General features: G+C 32.7%; 2 protein-coding genes across 2 annotated transcripts; one reads left to right on the plus strand and one right to left on the minus strand.

Moving 5' to 3' along the window:
* Positions 1-14,324: 14,324 nt before the first annotated feature.
* Positions 14,325-16,586, plus strand: LOC113852438. Its single transcript, XM_027482711.1, has 2 exons — positions 14,325-15,137; positions 16,025-16,586. The coding sequence occupies exons 1-2, from the start codon at positions 14,408-14,410 to the stop codon at positions 16,369-16,371; spliced, it is 1,077 nt and encodes a 358-aa protein (XP_027338512.1). The 5' UTR covers positions 14,325-14,407; the 3' UTR covers positions 16,372-16,586.
* A 638-nt stretch (positions 16,587-17,224) lies between these two features.
* Positions 17,225-19,613, minus strand: LOC113853150 (metacaspase-1-like). Its single transcript, XM_027483627.1, has 5 exons — positions 19,250-19,613; positions 17,908-18,244; positions 17,678-17,798; positions 17,389-17,580; positions 17,225-17,284 (listed from the first exon to the last, which is right to left on the minus strand). Exons 1-5 carry the CDS (start codon positions 19,611-19,613, stop codon positions 17,225-17,227), a joined length of 1,074 nt encoding a protein of 357 aa, XP_027339428.1.
* Positions 19,614-19,885: the final 272 nt, after the last annotated feature.

A 19,885-nucleotide genomic window follows, 5' to 3' on the forward strand; every position in this document is an offset into this window, starting at 1 on the left:
CATAGCCAAGGGAAAGCAAATCAAGAGAAAGAAAGTGAGAACTCCCCCTTGCCTTTGAGTTTGAGACTTGAAATGAAGGAGAAGAGGGCTGGAAGTTATGGATCTCCAAGGGCTTTGCTATTGGACTGAGAAAAATAGCACCAAAGGGCTCGAGATCTTCCTCCAAAGCAAGCTCCTTCAACACGAAAACTTGAAGAGAAAGTGGAGGAATTTGTTGGTGAGGAAGTGGTTAAGTGTTTATAATATTTGGATGAGAGAATGATGGGTTTTTGGGGCTGGAACCTCTTGGTTTCTTTGAGAGAAGTTGAGAGAATGAGAGACTTAAAGAGAGTGAAATGTTAGGAAGCAATTGTGAGAGAGAATTGAGAGAGAGATTCTTGATTTTTGGACAGCAAAATGAGCAAATGGAAAAGGTGGACCTATTTATATGAAGGGTGAATGTCAATTGCCAAGTGCAATTGGTCATTCACAGTTTTGGCTTAATTGGACAAGGGTTCCAAGTTTAAAAACTACACACGGCTCAATTGAGATAAAAAGGATTGAAAAGGGTAAAACCATATATGAAACGGGTGTCACGGTTTTTCAAATTGGAATAGTAGTTTGTTGGCAAAACTTGCAAGCAAAACATGTACACTTTTAGTAAGCAAAATGAATAGGAAGATTTGCCAATTGCATGCACACGGTTTTGGTGATACAGTTCCCAAAAATTTGCACAAAATTCCAAAGAGAAGATTTTGGGTAGCACTTGCACAAATTTTGATTGGCCGGAATGGAATGTGACATGACTAGGTTGACATATGAACGAGACATTTGACATGGTGCTAATTTCAAGAAAGAAAATTAATCAAGGTAATCATGGTGTCGGCATTTTGGAAGACAAGACAAGAATGTTCCAAAATGATTATGTCTGCAAATCGAGAGACAAATTTTTTTGCATGTAATTCTAGTGGCCGGTATTAGATTTCGGAAGATTCAGGTAATTATGATGTTTGTAATTTAGGGGACAAGAATATTTTGCATGAAAATATAGTGGCCGATACTAGATTTGAAAATCTTTAAAATAATGATTTCTAGATTTTGTGAGATTTCGTGTAATGATTACGACGGCTAAGTAATCATTAAGAATCTAGTGCAATGATTACAAAATCTCATGTTTTTCTAGACAGATAATTATAATTTTTCAATAATTTAAATAAGACAAAAATTAGCTTTTTCAACAAGATTCTCGAGGGATATTTTTGGCAGTACAACTGAAAATAATCAGGAAAATTCTTGGATGATATCAAAGCCAAATGTATTGCATGCAGTTACTCTAAAATGCAAAACCTAAAGGTCAAGTCACTATCCTCCTCAGAGAACAAAAATAGATTTTTTAGCATCTAGCTAATTATTCCGATACTAGCAAACCATAAATAGCAACCAAACTAGATCTAAGAGTCACTAGCTTAGTTGACAAATTTTGGGGCGTTACATTCACCCCTATTTAAGTCCTGGCAAGCACATTGTCCAATGTCAGCATATTTAATGCAGCTTGTATATGGTAGTTACATGAAAACAGCCTATTAATGGGATATGTGTCGTTCTGTGGGTGAATTGACGCATTTTTTAGTCAAAAAGTCACCTCATAATAACCCACGATCTCTATGACTTCCTAGTAAGTCCTAAAAGTTTTGGACTTAAGCTTTTTTTGTGGGCTTCAGGACCAATATATAAGGCAAAGTTATCTTTGTTGTTTTTACACCTCTTCATTACTCTTTACTTTCACTTTAAGTTGTGCTATCCCTCTCTTCGTTCATGTCAAGATTCTCTCTTGCTTCCTCTTAAATTTTCTCATTTCTTCTCAAAATGGCTTTCAAGTCTAAGGTTCCCCTGACTACCTCCAATGTTGAACTAGTGCCTGTTGCTCATTCAAGCTATCTTCTTGAGTTGCCTCTCGAGGAGGAGAAATTGGCTATATGAAAATCCCAAGCACTCATTCCTTTCCTTATTAACTTGAAGCTCTATGCATTTTTAGGCCCTTCCATCCCTCAAAAAGATTTTTTTGAGTCTTCATTTTCCTCTTAGGTATCTTGGCTTTTTCCTCAAAATATAGGCTAGATCCCCTTGTGAATTTCCATAAATTGTTTCAAACTATGCTCCTCGTCACCAGAGACTTGTACCTCTCTTGGTTGAACAGGGTCAAAAAAGAAAAACAGGATAGCTAGAAAACATTAGGGATTTATGATTTGGTTCAACTCTAGGTATAATCTTTCTAACAATTTCCATATGCTTTTGAGCTTTCTTTTTTTTTGGAACTCAAAACTCCAGTTCCTTTCATCTTTCTTGTGGCATGATTACACCCACTTTTTTTGAGGTTGCTGCTATCATAAGGCTTCGACCAACTACTACCTCTTTTCAACCAAATCTAAAAATCATCCAAATTTCAAAAAGCTCTCTAACAAAGAACATGTTGCTTTTCTCATGTTCTGGCTCTCTGTGTATGTTTTTAGCTCAAGATCCCTACAAGTGCCTAAGGCACTACTTTCTCTCGCTCAACTTTTACACAAATACTCTTCCATATCTCTTGAAAAACTCATCTTAGGAAATTTATATGAAAATTTAAATGAAACTGCCAATTTTCTAAGGTCTGATGACCCTATTCCTATCCTTAGTTGGCCTTTCTGGTTACTCTAACTCTGGCGAAATGCCATTTTTGAAAACAAGCTACAAAGCTCCAAACCTCCTAACATCCCTCAAGAAATTGAGGGGTTTCAACTCACTTTCCTCACCACTAATATTGCCAATAAACATTATTTTGATTTTTTTAACATTATTTTTCCTTCTTCCTTAATCTCCAAACTTTCTTGCCTTAACTAGTTTGTTTCAAGAGACCTTTCCCTTCAAAAGCTTTTGGTGCCCAAGTTGAATTAGACTTGGAAACAATTTCTTAGCTGTCAACTCCTATTTAGCAGCTTCGCTTTGAGGCCAACTCAAGTAGTCGCTTATTAGCCAAATTTAGTGACTCAAAAATGTCTAAGTTATTCGTAACTCCATTCAATTAGGTTATTCGATTGAATAAATAATTGAATTGGGTGATTGTTCAAACATGGATTTAAATCTTTAGATACTATGATAATCTAAGTTACACGCAATTGGTATTCTATGGATTCATGTTTCTTAATTCATTTTTTACTCACTTTAATTCTATTCGTAATTTAATTTGATTAATTGCAATTTTTAAAACCCCAAAAACATTATTTGTATTTTTTAAAAGAAAACCTAAAATTGAATTTGACTGAGAATGTGTCTCCGTGAATCGACCTAAGTTTGACTTTATACTACAAAATCTTTTGAAAACTTAGTTATTTTGATAGCAACTCAAGAATCGTCTATCAGATACCTTTGGGATAAATTAGTAAGATGCCAATAAAAATTCCATTTACATGACTTGAACCATCAAAATACAGTTTTCAAGGTTTTAAAGTTGTGTATTTGACTTCTTTTATTAGGATTGAATGGTCGACCACAAAATCAGCCACTACTTGCCCTTTTACGAATTTTAAAAGCTTATAAATTAGCGAGTATTCAATTAAAGCCAGTGCCTATTTTCCTACTCTACTATGAAGCATTGGTTTCTATAAGAAATATTTTATTATATCATGATGTGAGTATACATACACGTCAAAAGGCCAAATATAATACTTTAACTTCTCACAAGAGAAATACAGACAAAAACATAACTTCTTGATAGGACTATATTGAGTTTCTGCTCTAAATAATATTTGATGAAGAGAGTAAATTACTCGTTCAACATTATTCTCATCTTCTTAAGCCAACAGGCTTCTGATGGTTTCTTTTGATGCCAAAACATACAGCTTTAAGGGAGAACCTTTCGTCAGAGGGGCCATTACAGGTGGTTTTGTCTAATACTGCTTAATCTTCTAAAAAATTTATTGATGCTATGCATTCCATCGAAACACTTCATCTTTCTTTAGCTTCAACAAAGGTGAGAAGAACCTTATCTTGCCATAATGGTTTGATATAAATCTTCACAGCAAATTTATCTTCCTTAGTAAAGATTGAAGTTCTTTTTTCGTCGAAAGGGCTTGTGTCTCGAATGTTACTTTGGTCTTGTTCTTATCAATTTCAATTCCTTTCTAATGGACAACGAAGCCAAGAAATTGTCCTACAGTTACACTAAAAGCACATTTCGAATGGTTCATTTTCAAACCATATTTTCTCATTCTTTCAAATAATTGTCAAAGATAATTAATATGGTAATTTTATACTTTAGATTTCACAACAATATCATCAATATAAACTTGCACAAATTTCCCAATTATGTTGCGTAAAATTGTATTCATTGCCCTAGGTAGCCCCAATATTTTCTAACCTAAAAGGCATAACTACCTATTCATAAGTTCCTAATGCTCCAAGACATCAAAAACTATTTTAGCTATATCCTCTTCAGTTATAAAAAAAATTGGTTATAACTTGAATACCCATCTAGCAAACTTAGAATTTGATTTCCAACTGTCGAATCTACTAACATATCTGCGACCAGCATAAGATATTCATCTTTTGGTGTTGTAGTGTTTAAATTTTGAAAATCAAAGCAAACTTGAAAAGCCCTATTTTTCTTAATAACAAGAACAATATTCAAAATCCAGTCAACATACTTAACTATTCATATAAATTTAGTTTTAAGAAGTCTTTTGATCTTTGGCAAAATCTTTGGCATAAACCTCCTTGGTGGTTGCTTCACTAGCCTCTCTTCTAGTCGAATTAGGAGTCAATGTTCAACTAACTCCCTCAAAAGACCGAGCATCTGATCGTAATCCAATGCAAAGCAATTTTTAAATTCTCTTAGTAATTTGGTCAATTGATTTTTCATCTCCACATCAATTAACTTACTCATGTAAGTCAACCAAGGCCCCTTCTCATCTTTGAGGTTCAATTCTTCTAAGGGTCTTACACATCCATCTTCTATCTCGATTGTGCTGAATTCTTGAAAATGATTGGCGAATTGTTGTAGACACAATTGAACTAAATTTCTTTTCTATCGATCTCTAAGACCAAATTTTCATGTCTTGTGTATGGGACCTCTTCCACCGCCAACAACTCTTAAGGCTTTATCGAGAACTGCTCCATTTCTTCTACCTTGAGAGCTAGTTTCCTCCTTTCGGCTAAGCTAGCCAAACTTTTGATAATGTTGACTTCCAAAATCATCATTCCTACACCAACAGTTTCGTGAGCTGTTTTTGCTTCCCTACAAATTTCCTCCAAATTGTCTATGATGGCCGAATCTAATTTGTCAGCCTCTAGAACCTCAGCAGCCTCAAAGGCCGCTTTTATTTTATTTTTGTCCACATAGACTGAAATTTGAGCCAAAAGGCTTAACCTTCCAAGCTGCATTTCTTCAAACTCTCCTCAACCTCGAATACTTCATTCTAGAAGCTGTAAAAACCCACTAAAGGATCTAATCAAATTTCATAAGGCGCTTCCATGTTAACATTTATGGTGAAATAGGGGCTGTCCAAATCCTTCATGCTGAATGGCAAAATATTAGCAAAGCTTTGTCGAATGTCTTACAGTCAAGGTTGCTAGTATGAACTTCAACCTTGAAATAACTACAGTCTCCATCAACATACTCCACGATCCCATCGTCATTCCATAAGCATAACTTTTGATGGAGTGATGATTGTATTGCTCCAACTCTATGGATCTATTCTCTTCCCAACAATAAATTGTAACTTGCCTTGGAAGCAACTACCACGAAAATAGTTGATTGGGAGACAGTTCTAACCCGTAAGTTGACAATTATTACCCCTTTAGAGATCGCGATTTTTCCTTCATAATCTGTTAAGACCATGTTATGAGGTAGTAGGTCTTCTTCTATCTTTCTGATCTTTTTCAGCAACAAACTGTGCATAAGATTGAGTGTTGTCCCAGAATCAACGAGAAACTTATTTACTTGAAATTTGTCATTTATTCGAGCTACCACATATATTGGCTTCATGTGGTTCTACATCACTCTAGCTGGCTTCTCGAAAGTAGTTGATGTTTTCGTAGGAAATCCCTTCATCGTCAGGATGCAATAATCTAAGGGGTTGTCATTCGATTCATCCTCAGCATAGAAATCATCTTCATCTCCTTCGCCAATGCCTTCAGCTTATTCAGCAAGCAACATAGACACAACTCCTAATATGTCTATGAGATTGTCATCAAATCCCGACTCTAATATGTTTATTACCAACTTGTCATTCAAGTCATATTCTATCATGGGACTTTTCATCTTTAGTCTTTCTTTCTTAATAGGTGTTTTTCGTTGAATCAAATCGACTTAGGCTCTCACCAAGGTACTTTGCATGTCTCCCACGACGCTCTCCTAAGCCTCATATTCAGCTTCCATGTTCCTCTGAGCCCTTCTCCACTAGGTGTTAGTCATGGGGACCTTATAATAAGGCCTTTTTACTTGGAAATAGTTTACTGAGGTTTAAAGAGCCTACGTTGGGCAAAGATCTTAAGCCGTGAGAAAACCTTAGGCTAAGGCAAAGTTCATGGTTGAGAAGGTTTACCCATTTCGACCATTTGCCACTTTGGTCGAATCAAAGGCGAATATGGTACATTCCTAAACCATTTGTTGCTCGGGACATTTTGAGGAGGCATGAAGGTCTTGCTGTTTTTGCTGGAACCTAATCTTTGAGCAATTTGAGGATCCCTTATTGTTATAGATGCATTCTGAGTTTGGATCCTTGGTTGGCAATCACCTAGTAATGCTTCATCATTTCTGATTCCTTGAAAACTTTAGCTACCACTTTGTCGAATATGGTGTTGCATCTCAAGCACTACATGACTTCATTGTCTGCTTCTTTTTCTTAGTTAAGAATTTTAACACATTTCAGCATTCTCCATCTCGAAATTCTCTATAGTCTCGTCTAGTGCCCCTTTCTTTTCGAATTCATCCACATTCAAGCCAGACATGTTTTTCTCTCTATCAGCCACATTGACCATTAGTATGTCGAAGGGACCCACAAAGTTGGCCTCAACTTGTATCAGGTCAGAGTCAATCTTCATAGGCATTTTTTACTTTTGCTCAAATTTTAATCTTCCTTGTTTCAATAGCGTTTTGAATCAAATCCCTGAAATGAATGCAATTGTTAGCTCACTAACCATAAACATGATGAAATTTATATTTTTGACCCTTTCTTTGTTTATAGTATGGATCTTATGATTGTCGAATAACATAATTTGACCATCTTTTAACAAAATGTAAAAAATGTGATCGTTTTAGTAACATTGAATGCATAACTTTTATTTGGCCAAGTTTTATCTTTATTCTCAAATGGTTTAAGGGACTGGCAAACATAAGAGGTCTTGGTTTTAGTTTAGATATGTTGACTTCGTTTACTCCAACATTAACATCCTCTTCTTCGAGGTCAGTTTCACTATCTAACTCTTCTTCAACTAGACCCACATAAGCCATTTTATCTTTTTAGGTAATTTTTCACTTTTTCTAGGAACATATTTCTGAGCTTTAAGCGGCTCAATTTGCCTCACTTTTGTAGTTAACTAGGACATATCTCTTAGTTGCTGGTTAATTAACTTCTTTCTAATAGAATATTCTAAACTGCCCAATTTGCCTCACTTTCTAGGTAAAACACCTCGACCTCATTTGTCGAAATTTATTCAAGTAATCGTCAATAGATTCATATGCATTTTCCTAACATTTAATAGGTCCATTAAACTAACTTTCATTTAACCATGAAAAAATTGTTTGTGAAATCTCATTTCTAACTTATTCCATTTATGAATTAAATTTAGGGGTAAGGTCGTGAACCAAGCGAAAGCCCCCTTAGTCAAAGTGTTAGGAAAATATTTTGATTTCAAGTCCTTATTTCAAGCTAAATCCCTACATTCTATCAGGTACCTAGCAATGTGTTCAACAATAGATTCCGTGAATTCTCCTGCAAACTTAAAAAATTTAAGACTTTCTAGCCCCGGGACTATTCAACTTGTAAAATAATCTCAGATAATGTTGAGACAAAATAGGGCATGTTAGTATACCCTACATCGAAGCCTTGTTGATTCAATACTTCTTCAACAACATTTGGAATGTTTTGAGGATTAGGATTGTTTTGGTTAAGATTAAGATTATTTTGTCGTATTCTATCTAATAACTAAGGGTTGGTCCACTTGAAAATTTCTCTCCATTTGTCTCAGACCATTTTGGTCTAAAATTGGACCATTTTGGTCTAAAATTGGACCATTTTGGTCAGTTGGACCACTTATATCAAGAGTTTGGATGAAGTTCAATTCTTGTCCTACGGGGGTTTGCAATGTCTTGAACACATCAGCAATTTGACGCAAACTTAATAACTAGCATTGGTTACTTCAACTATGGAATTAATCATTATGGTTATCTAATGGGTTAACATGTTGAGTCATTGTTGACCATTTCGTGGTTACTTTCAACCATTTGTTGCCTTATAAATTATAAGGAAACATTCAAAAAAGAGTTAGTGGGAACTAAATCCTTGCTCGAAGCTCCTAACATATTTAATTGCATTCTCTACATTCCGCCAACCAAACCTATTCCCAATGGAACAGTAAGGTTTCGGGGTGACAAAGTTGCCATCATAGGACTAGAGTATGTTTGTACTCCTAAAATGGGTGGAACAAACCTAGGGGTAAACCATCAGTTGGCTAACTATTAGGGATGATAGCATTGGCAATGCCATCGTTGGTACTGAATCTACAACCAACATTAACACCACCACCATTATTATTATTTTTTGGGTTAATATTACTACTATCACTCAGGTTCCTTGAATTAGCATTCCCAAAATTATTACTCCTACTTCTATTATTATTACTAGCCATGACACGACATCCGTTACACAATAACATGCACCAAAAGTAGCAGTCATTCAAACAAAACACATTGACAGTGTCCCACTGGGCATGCCAATTTATTTATGGTGAAATTTGCAAGTAGTAAACAAATAAATTCAAGAGTTATCTAGAATAGAATTTTAGATCATCTCTGAGTTCTTTAAGTGTGTTCTTAATGTAATAACCAAATTGATGTCGTAAAGCACAAAACTAATCAGAAGTAGTAGAAGGATAATGAAGCAATATTGAACTAAACATAAGGAATTACAAAAACAAACTAAAATTGAATCTAAATGATTGGAATATAAACGTATAACTTCTACTATGAACACTAAGAATTGTCAATCTCCTAGTTGTTAGTGTCTAGCTTGGTGTAGAACTTCAGCGTGCAAAGAATTCAGGCACTGGCATTTGTGCAAAAAGTCATCCTCTAGGATATAAAGTTTGATACTCTTTATAGACAAATGCAACTCAACCATTCTCTTTCTTTCGCGGGCACGTCTTGGTAACTACCTTTTGCATTTGTTTTTTCTATAATTGTCATCGCCTATGTTTGTGCTTCTTATACAACCACTAATGCCCACGATCGTGCTTCTCATGTCATTGATCTTCAACTAATGATAATCATCGTTAACTACTAATCCGCAATTGATAACTATTGGTTAGGTGTAGTGGCTACTTCCAAGTTTTGCAGTTTTTCGACATGTTTCTTCACCTTTTGAACTCTGCATTTTCTTTGAACTTAGAATGACTTCTCTGGAAAAAAAATTGACTTTGCAATAAAGTTTGTCGAAGCCACTTTTATATTTTGACTACTTTTTGGGTGTTTTCAATTTGAGGCTCAAACACCTCCAAGAACTTCCTCGAAATGTTATCCCCTCTTCAACATAAATAAGGCTTTTCTAAAACCCTAAAAACTCCTCGAAATATGCCTTCTTCGTCAAGAAATGAGGTACTGTATTAGATGTTAGATGTAACATCCTTCTTTTCTTTAATAATTTCCTTTAAATAATTTACATTATTAAAAATATTATTAAGAAAATTAGTAATAATTTGTATAACTTTGCAGAAATAGTACAATATGGAAATACCAATTAATAAAATTTAACAAATTATCAAATTCAAAATTTGTCTATCAATGAAATAAGATACATCAAAAGATTTATACATCTATTACATTTACTTTAATTATATCTGAGCAGTTCCTTTCCCACAATCTTTGACGAGTATGACCCCAGAACGGATCAACCATCTCTATCTCCTTTCTTTCATTACCTGAAAATATCAGTAAGGGTGAGTATTTCCTACCCCACTAAGTCCCTTTTATTATAAATTATCTTAAAAGAACTAAAGTTATTACCTAATATCCTATTCAAATTCATTACCAATAGTGAACAACTCATATTAAAACTTATCATATCCAAGTACATGCAATAAGGCAACCATTAATTAGAGCATATACAACAATTCACTCACTATACATACATTGTTAAATTGACTTATATGTTATTATACGTGTATCATATCGTTTCAATTAATATGTCACAATACATGTGTCTCAGTCACACTTGTCGATGTACTACAATACACATATCATAACATCATAAATCGATCTGCATTATAATCATACAATTTTTTTTTACTATATCATATTCATCACACTTTAACATTCATTATCCTATCATATTCATTGTCCTTGGGATCCCTTGAGGACTTCATAACATAGATAGTTACTGGTTAGCCGCAGCAACACGGATACACACGTGTGCCGGCCCAGCCCCTTTTAGCAAAGGTGTAGTCAGGGGTTTAGGTCAGGAAATGAGTGAGGCCTGTGGTGTCTTTTCTCTCTATTTTCATTAATTCTTGCGCAATCGTGGGAAGACATCCACCACCCTCATCTCCTCCAGATTTCTCAATCGTCTCCATCTTCTACACTCCAGTGTATCTCTGTGACTATTTATATTTATTCTATTTCTCTTTCTCAGCATTTCTCATTTCCATATACTTTATATCGATCAGCATGTTATAATATGTGAGTTACAATTGATATAATATCATGGATCACAATATATATTATAATATACCCTTCAGTGTTCTATTATATATATATATATATATATATATATATATATATTGTAATCACCCTTTTTAAGTTATTTTGACCCACGCATCATAATCATGCATCTCATTCTTTCTTAGACATATTCTTTTTCTTTTTCATATATCACATACTTTCGAAATCAATCAACACTTCAATTATTCATGTTTTACTTAATCTGAATACATTCTAGCTATCAATTCATATCTATACATATTGCATTATGTCAGTCTAACATAGAAAGTTGTCACTCACATCATACCATACAATATATCAATATATCAATCTACCACAAATCTCATAACATACAACCAAACAATATGCCGAAAGTCAGACACCTTCAGACTCAGTCCAACTCGTGCAATTTCATAATAATTCACCAGATGTCATATTTTCTCAGTCTCAATAGAATCTTCTAACCTAGAGTTCAATATTTTTTGTTGTTTATTACTTAACTCATATGCATCTCAAGTAACATAATTATAAAATTTCTTAGTGTTGTTCTAGCTCATGACTTTTGATAAGAATTTGATTCCAGTAATTTCAAATGAACTCATAACCTTTCTTTATGCTAAAAATCCACTTTTACCATATAGTTTCATAAAAAATTTTATAGATTATTACTAAATAGGTTACTTTAGCACTCATAGAGTCACTATATATAAAAATAAAAGTATGGCTTAGAAAATACTCCCTTTACCTAGAAATAGATCTCAAAAACTATATTCTTCGTGTGTTCTAAAGAGAAACTCCACATCTCGATCTAACATACTGCCTAAGGATTAGAGTCATTCTTAACATCACAAGGTATATTTCTATTATGAAAAAGAGAAAAGAGAAATAGGAAGGAGATTCAAGGGATGAGCTCTAGAAACTTACTTAGATATGAGAAGAACAGATGTTTGAACTCAAATCTGAAGGAGATCCAGAGTTATTGGAAGTTTTCTCTGAGGATGGAGAGGGAGAGAATGAAGAGGATGGAGAGGGATATGTGATTTGGTTGAAAATGAAGATTTTAGGGTGAGAGTTCTTTAAATATCTCTCAAACTCGCGACTTTCTCGCTATAGCAAGAGGTTCTCACTACAGCGAAAAAACTAGAAATTTTCTTCCTTTGCTATCTGCATTCTAGCTACAGCGAGATTTCCTATAGTTCATATCAATTAAACACTTCTAATTTCAAATAACATGCATAAATAACTAACATTAATTACAATAATAATAAATTACAAAATGAGGGTGTTACATTAAACCACCGAGACAAGGACATCATACAAAAAATATATTTAAAAACAATCATTAAATCTCAAATACATCCTAGATATGCATCAAAATAGTTAAAATATGTCTACTTATTACATCACATATTTTAAGTTAAGTTTGAATATGTCATTTTAAAGTTATAAGTAAATAATTTTATACATAATCTATTAAATAAATTTATCTTGATATTTTCTTTAATTTGCTTGGGAAGTGAAAATTACACTCCATTCAGGACCTTTAAGCATATATTACATTTGCATCCATTATAATAAACATAATTTTAATTGAAAATATTTTTTGTCATATTTTTAGCCATTAGTTTATATTTTTTTTGTATTTTTCAATTTTTATATATAATAATTCTATAAACAAATTTATTTTCTATAATAATAAAAAAGTTAATATACTTTTTTTATAACGGTATAATATTTTTATAAATTTATATTTATATATTTTTACAATAATTTTAGACCTAATAAATAATGGACATTGTTTTACTTATTTTTAATTTAATCTTTATGTAGCATTTTAAATTTATTTATTAAATTATATTAAAATTCATATTTTTAATTTTAATTATTTTTATAAAAATATTGTTATATCATCAAATCATTTTATAGATAAATTTATTTTTATTATTTTTAATTAAAATGATAAATGATTAGTAAACTATTTTAATTATTTTAAAAATTGTAAGCAAAAGGATAAAAAAATTAATAAATTTATTATTTTAATTTGATAACTCACATAACATAACTTTATTGTACTTAATTAGTTATTTAATAAAATTATTTTATTTATAATATTAATCAATATTAATTCTATTAAGTTATCAAGTAATATAAAATAATTTAATTATTTCAAAAAAGTTAATTCTATTTTTTAAAAAATTTAATCAACAACTAAACTTATAAATTAAGAATATATATTGTATTATTATTAATTTTTATTTATAATATTTTTGTATAGTAATTTTACTTATATAACAAAGAAAATTTAATACACTTTTTATTTTTGTTTTTAACTTAGTTACTTTATTTTTTATTTTTATTTAAATTATTATTTTTAGTCTAATAAATTATTTTTAAAAAAATATTATTTCATCCTTTAATAATTGTATGGTAAAAATTTTATTAGCAATTTTAAATTATAATTATTAATGAATGATGTATTATATAATTTAATTTAATAAATATAAATAAATGCATAAATCAAAAATTAAAAGGTATTTTATTTAAATTTTATAACATATTATAAAAATTTATGATATTTAATAAATTATTATTATAATTATTTTTAAAATTTTATAATAATAAATAGTTTTATAAGATCACCAAATTTGAAGAGAATAAAAAATATATATAATTTATAAGCAAAATATTATATGTAAAGAAATATTTTATAATCATCTTTAATATAATTATATTTAATATGATAAAATTTTAATTATATATTTTTTATTTTAAATAAATTAATTTAATAAAAATAAAATAAATTCATGCAACACGGACATATTTATTAATTTTAACGTATAATAATAAGAAACATTTTAAAACTATTTTTGTTAAATATTTAATTCATGATTTATACAAGGAAAAAGTAAAAAACAAAATTTTATATAAGAACTGAAAAAAAAAAGGTTAAACTTTATTTTATATTAGGAACTGAAAAAACAGTTAAAAAGAGGTGCACCGAAAGTGAGTATCACGTAAAAAGCATTGCTTGAATGCCCGAAGTGATAACTAAAAGCTAAACGTCGCCACAGCTCAATAATTGTCGTGCTGTTCGTTACAGCCAGCCTTCAGATAAATGTGAATGCACGACTAATTAAACGGGAAAATCGTCAAAGGATGAAATGTCTTTGTGCTCCCAGCTGTGCCAATAAATGCTACTAATTCAAATTTAGATTTTGACTCTTTTTTACTAAAAAATAAATATAGTTTTTAAATTTTTTTTAAATCAATAATAAATATTTTTATTTACTTTATACAGTTATAGTTAAAATAAATTATATTCTTAAAAGTTGGCAAATAAAACAAAATAAGAGGGATACAACAAACAAAAGATGTATTATTACCAAATTCAAAACAAGTTGACAATTAACCACCTTAAATATTGCCATTATAAGCCCCAAAAAAAAAAAAAACAAAAGAGAGAAAAGAACAGAAAAATAAATGGGGAAGAAAATGGATGAATGGATGCCTATGCCGATGCCACCGTTTGTCCGTAGCATCATAGCCTCGCTGCTAAGCAACGCCGACAACTCCTTCCTCTTATTGGCCCAAAAATACAAACTAATCCAAATGCTGCGTTACATTCTCCTAACCTCCTACGTCTTCTTCCTCCGTTTCCTTCCCTCTGTCTTTCTCGACAAATACGACGCCTTTAAGGTCAAGCCTTCACACAAATACGCACATGACACGCGAAACGATACCGCAATAGGGCGAGTGCTTTCGCAGCTGCTATACACTCTAAACAACATCCCGGTCAGCTCCAGAAAATATCAAGTGGTTCAGTCCCTGGCAGAGAGGATAATCAACGACAATCACGAAAGTGGCGTTCACGCGCTGCACGAGGTCAACCGCGTGGTTCTGTCTGCAGCGTTTGCCAAGACACTGAGACAGCTTGAAACGAGGAAAGGAGAGGGTGAGGATGGAGAGTACTACGCGATGAGGCTGGGGCAAGTGGTGAGGGCGATTGGTTGGATGGTGATGGGAGGAGAGGGGAGCCTGTCAGGGGTGCCGGCGGAGAAGCTAGCGGTGGAGTTGCTGTGGCTGGCTCAGAAGATGGCGGCGTGTGGATGTGTGGAGGAATCTATTTGGCGGATGGCGGCGGCCTCTCGTCTGGGTTTCCTCGCTCTTACCGCTGACCCGCATCTTCAGTCTTCCCTTGTGAAACTTGCAGGTATTCCTACTAATTCTACTTTTCTTATTCTTTTTATTAAATAATAAGCTTTTCTAGATTATACTTTCTTCTTAATTAACTAGGTTATTTCTAGCTAATGAAGTTGGTTTTTGTAAAATCACAAATTAAGGATCTAATTTTCTTAGTAAGAATATGATTTTCGCTTTGGAAGCTAACACACGCTTTTTACCAAGATAAAATATATTTCTTATTTAGCATTTGTAAAATGAATACAAAATATATTTTTTATGTTTTACCTAAAAGTTAAGATCTCCTAAAAGATATCTTATTGTTTTTAAAAAAAAAAAAAAAACACACCTTTAAGTATGTTACTTTTTAGTGGTTCAAAAACATTCGTCTTGAAATAAAATCTTGAGTATTTGGAATACCACTGGAAGACAAAAGTCGGACGATATAGACGTGACTTGTGAAAATATTTTGCCAAAAAGGGGTGGGAAGAGATAAAAAGAAAAAAAAAGAAATGAAATATATATAATAAACAATTTGACAAAATAAAAAAATAAGAAAAACAAAAATGAAATATGAGAGGAAAAGTGCATAAAAAATAAAATAATTAAAAAATATTAGCGGCAGACATCACTCCTAGCAAGAGGACAAAAATATTATGCATTAAGCTTGTTATTCTAACTTCTAGCAATCAAGGTCACACGGCTTTTTCTCATCTTTGCAATATGATTCATGGTGCATACATAAACATTGAGCTGTTTATGAACATTATAAACAAGAGCTCATTAATATTCTCTAACAATTGGCTTTACGTAACCATGTGAATATCTTAATGAATATTACACATCAAATAATTAACTTTAGGTGAATCATCCAACACATTCACTGATGACTTACAATTGGCTTGATTTTCCTTGCAGCATTCTTGTTAAAGGAAGCCAAAGATGTGGGCCTAGATGAAATAGAGGATAGAAAGATGAAGCTTCATATGCAAGTCAAGTTAAAGATGTTACAGTCATGGCTTCCATTGTTGTGCAGGGCCAGCAGCAATGGCGCTGATGCCCCAGCATTAAGCATCAGCGAGAAGGCTGAGTTAGAGAAGGTGTTGGAGGACATTATAGAGGAGTTGGAACAAGAGGAGCAGGAGCAGGTTCTTTCCCTTTGGCTCCACCATTTTACACTCTGCCCCTCCTCTGACTGGCCAAACCTCCATGCATGCTTTGCTCGTTGGTGCAGTGCATATCGTAAGCAGTTGTTGCTTGAATGAAAATCCAAATTAGAGAATGTAGATGCCTATGCTTTGCAATTCATATCAAACCATTATATTTATCCGGCTACCCTGTAGTTTTCAGATAGAGATAATGTAGACATTGATTTTATAATTAAAAATGTGGTATCGTTTTACTATTGATATATTTGGCAGCTTTAACTTTTTGAGCCACTGCTAGGTTGGTTAAAATTTCACATTAAGGGGGATATGGAATTTTGAACAAGGGTTGTCGTCCAGTGGTGCACTCACCATGTTATTCAGATTGCATTTAAGTTAAATCCATTTAAATACCCTACCTGATGTGCTTCCCAAAATACAGTTGGATAGAATTTTACGTGAGGGAAAGAGCTTATGGAACCAGCTCAGTTGTCAACTCTTCGTGGGTCACTCTTTCAGAGCAGTGTATAAGAAATTATCATTTTCCGATCCTCATTCATACTGTTCGTTAACATTTTAACTATGCATTCATAAATTCATCTAGTTAGCTAGCTCCTTTGCAGAGGATCAGATAAGATTTGATCTACCTCAGCAGAGAATTAAATAATAAGGTTAGGAAGACAAATTCAACAATGTAATTTAGATAACTCACAAACAAGTCCTTGCTAAATAGCAATTATTGAATTATATAGAGCAGCGGGGTTAGAATCTATATCAGGAGTTTACTGTTGTATAGAGGAACAACTAGTGATTGGCTCGCAGAGTGAAGCGGACAGTACTTCCCCATTTGAAGCCAAATCTCTCCAACATCCCTTTATCTGCTCATCCCAATTTGACATTATTCTTTTTCTGCCAACAGGACTAATCTCATCTTAGAAGTCTTTTTTTTTCCAGTGCTACAACCAGTTATGTGTCACATTACAATCGATTTTGAATAAATATCAAATTTCTCAGAAGAAGACAGTTGTGACTCCTGCAAACAAAACCCATTTAGGATCATTCATATAAGCTATGACATGTAATCAATATATTAGTAAGGGAAAGGAGTAGATTATATATGAGCAACTGATGTAATACATGAGCATACTGCTGCCTGGTGTCCAGAGTAAGCTCTTGATGATTTAGGCCAAAGGTTCCTTCTTTAGCCCCACGGATTATAGATCGCATGGAATTAAGCAAACGGCCATAAGTTAAATTAGGTTCATCTTGCATGGCTTGGATAAAACTATAAGTCAAGGCACCAACACTTTGCTCCACGCCACTAAAGGCCTAATCAACCAATTAAAGCCTTAAAGGTTATGATAAAATCTGTTGCATTCTGATTCACATCAACCATTGGAAGGGGTGAAAAGTATGCATCACTAACCGATGTGTCTGCTGCATTTCCATCGTCATCACAAGCCGAAATGCATAGTGCTAGGCCTCCTCTCGTGCCTTTGTAACCAGCTCTGGGGTGTCTATGATCTTCCCATCCATAATAACCCTTTCTGTTTGAACTCAAAAAAAGATCAGATTCATTTTACCAATGTAAAATGTAGTAGCCTGAATAGGTTTCTTAATTCGCTCAGGACAGCATATAAAGCATTCTTAACTAACCGGTTCATTCTGCACATAAATGGTAAATCAAGAAATGTTCCACTAAAGCAAGTATCAACAAGGGCATGAAGCTTGGCACCCCGAGGTAGGGGCCTAACAATTGTAGCATTGATTTCATCGTCGAGTATCTTTCCCTCGTGCTCATAATCAACCGGGCATATTGCTTCATCATACCCATCAACCTCGTCCATGTTAGTGTCTACTACCTTTGATCCATGTCCAGAGAAGTGAAACACCAATGAGTCCCCTGATCGGCAACCCTCAACCAACCACCTCATTGCCATTCGCATGTTATGTTTTGTCGGGATGCTAAGTGAATTTTTCTCCTCTGGATCATCTACAGGTCGTTTCTGAATGTCACAAATAGATACAACATAGATAGAACTAGAAGAATCAAGTAAATGAGATCAATCCTGCGCTACTGGTTGGATATTAGCAACTGAATCATATCAAGATTTGCAGCAATATAAAATATGATACATCTGACAACAACGCAGTCTGTTACAATTACCAGGTCTGTTTAGTGGACAAGATGCGATAATTTTCCCATCTTGTATCACCAGGACATGATATCATAGTCCAAATTCTTATTCGAAGTGATGAGTTATATGATAATTTTTTTATTGCATTTTTATTCATATTTTAAATTTTTATAATATTTTATAAAAAATATTTTAATTATTCTTAAGGAAAAGTATATTAAAAAACATTTGTAAGAAATTATTTTAATCATTTTATAAATATATTTTAAATTTTTTTATAATCTTTGGTTCGAATTATAATTTATAACCTAAAATTTTAATTGTAAAAAATTAAATAAAATTATAATAATGTAATATCAAATTTTAATATTATATTACATAAAAATAATTTTTAATTTTCAATATAAATATATATATATTAAAAATTTAGAAAAAAATATTTTATAAATTATATTAATTTTAATAAGGATAATATTGTCATTTAAATATATTTTAGTCTATTATTTTTAGTTTATATCAAATATTAAAAAAATACATAATATTATCTCTTTTACTATCTTAATAAGATTGAATATAAGATAATATAAGAGTTTTTTTATCGCTTATTATGTTTTATCTTTATTCATTTCTTTATTCTATTATTTCCTGTTACATGATATAACTAAACGGACTCTGAATTTTCAATTTTAGTATATTGATTATTTTTTTTCATGATTTTGGACCCTATATTAAAGTAACTAGAGAATTTTAACATCTTTCACTAGCAGTACTATACAAAGTTTATAAAAATTAAGCATATATTTAATTTTATAAAAAAAATGATAATAAGCATTTGTTATTAATAGTTGAACAGCATGAACCTGTGAGCATGCGAATGGAATCAGTAGGGAAACCCAAGTTGTGAACGAGAAAGTATTTCATGCAATGCACGTCATTCACGGAACCTTTGAGCCTGTTAACCCGATTACCATAGTTAATGCCAATTAACACAGCCCTCTTGTTGCCATACGGAGAAGGAGGGTTCAACGGAGGATAATAGAATTGGTTACGTCTTCCATAGCCATAATAATCACCGAAGGAAGGTGCATTTTTCACCAAATGATGATTGGGTTGTAGAGCGGGGAAGCCTTGGCATCCACCACACTTAATGGAAATGTTATAGGCTTCCAATGGCACTATCATTGGCCTTCGACACTGCATGCATCTTCCTCTTCGAGTTGCCATGTTTTGCAGCTTTGGAAAAAAGGTTCTTAGCCAAATCAATGAAGAAGAAAGTTTATATTTTAGGAATGAATGGAGAAATCTAGTCGGTGACCTTCCATTGGAGGTGTCACCATTAAATTCAGAATGACATGACAAAGTAGAATCACATTCTATTTGCCTTTACTAATTGATGGCGAATCTCTCAACCGCCACCGTTCATTAAAATAATTAAATTCGTAGATGCATATAGTTCTAATGGAGAATCTGTCAAGTCTGAATTGCTAGTATGGGGT

This window comes from Abrus precatorius, unplaced genomic scaffold (assembly GCF_003935025.1).
Source record: "Abrus precatorius isolate BTA unplaced genomic scaffold, Abrus_2018 Scaffold10, whole genome shotgun sequence".
Lineage (NCBI taxonomy): Eukaryota > Viridiplantae > Streptophyta > Magnoliopsida > Fabales > Fabaceae > Abrus > Abrus precatorius.

What these genes read in the sequence shown, in the direction of transcription:
- LOC113852438 (XM_027482711.1), top strand. Translation starts at nt 14,408, where the DNA reads ATGGGGAAGAAAATGGATGAATGGATGCCTATGCCGATGCCACCGTTT. An exon ending in TTCCCTTGTGAAACTTGCAG is followed by an intron (nt 15,138 to 16,024) that starts GTATTCCTACTA and finishes TTTTCCTTGCAG; the next exon opens with CATTCTTGTTAAAGGAAGCC.
- LOC113853150 (XM_027483627.1), bottom strand. Translation starts at nt 19,613, where the DNA reads ATGGCAACTCGAAGAGGAAGATGCATGCAGTGTCGAAGGCCAATGATA. An exon ending in GAAATGCAGCAGACACATCG is followed by an intron (nt 17,581 to 17,677) that starts GTTAGTGATGCA and finishes TTGGTTGATTAG; the next exon opens with GCCTTTAGTGGCGTGGAGCA. An exon ending in CCAGGCAGCAGTATGCTCAT is followed by an intron (nt 17,285 to 17,388) that starts GTATTACATCAG and finishes TTTTGTTTGCAG; the next exon opens with GAGTCACAACTGTCTTCTTC.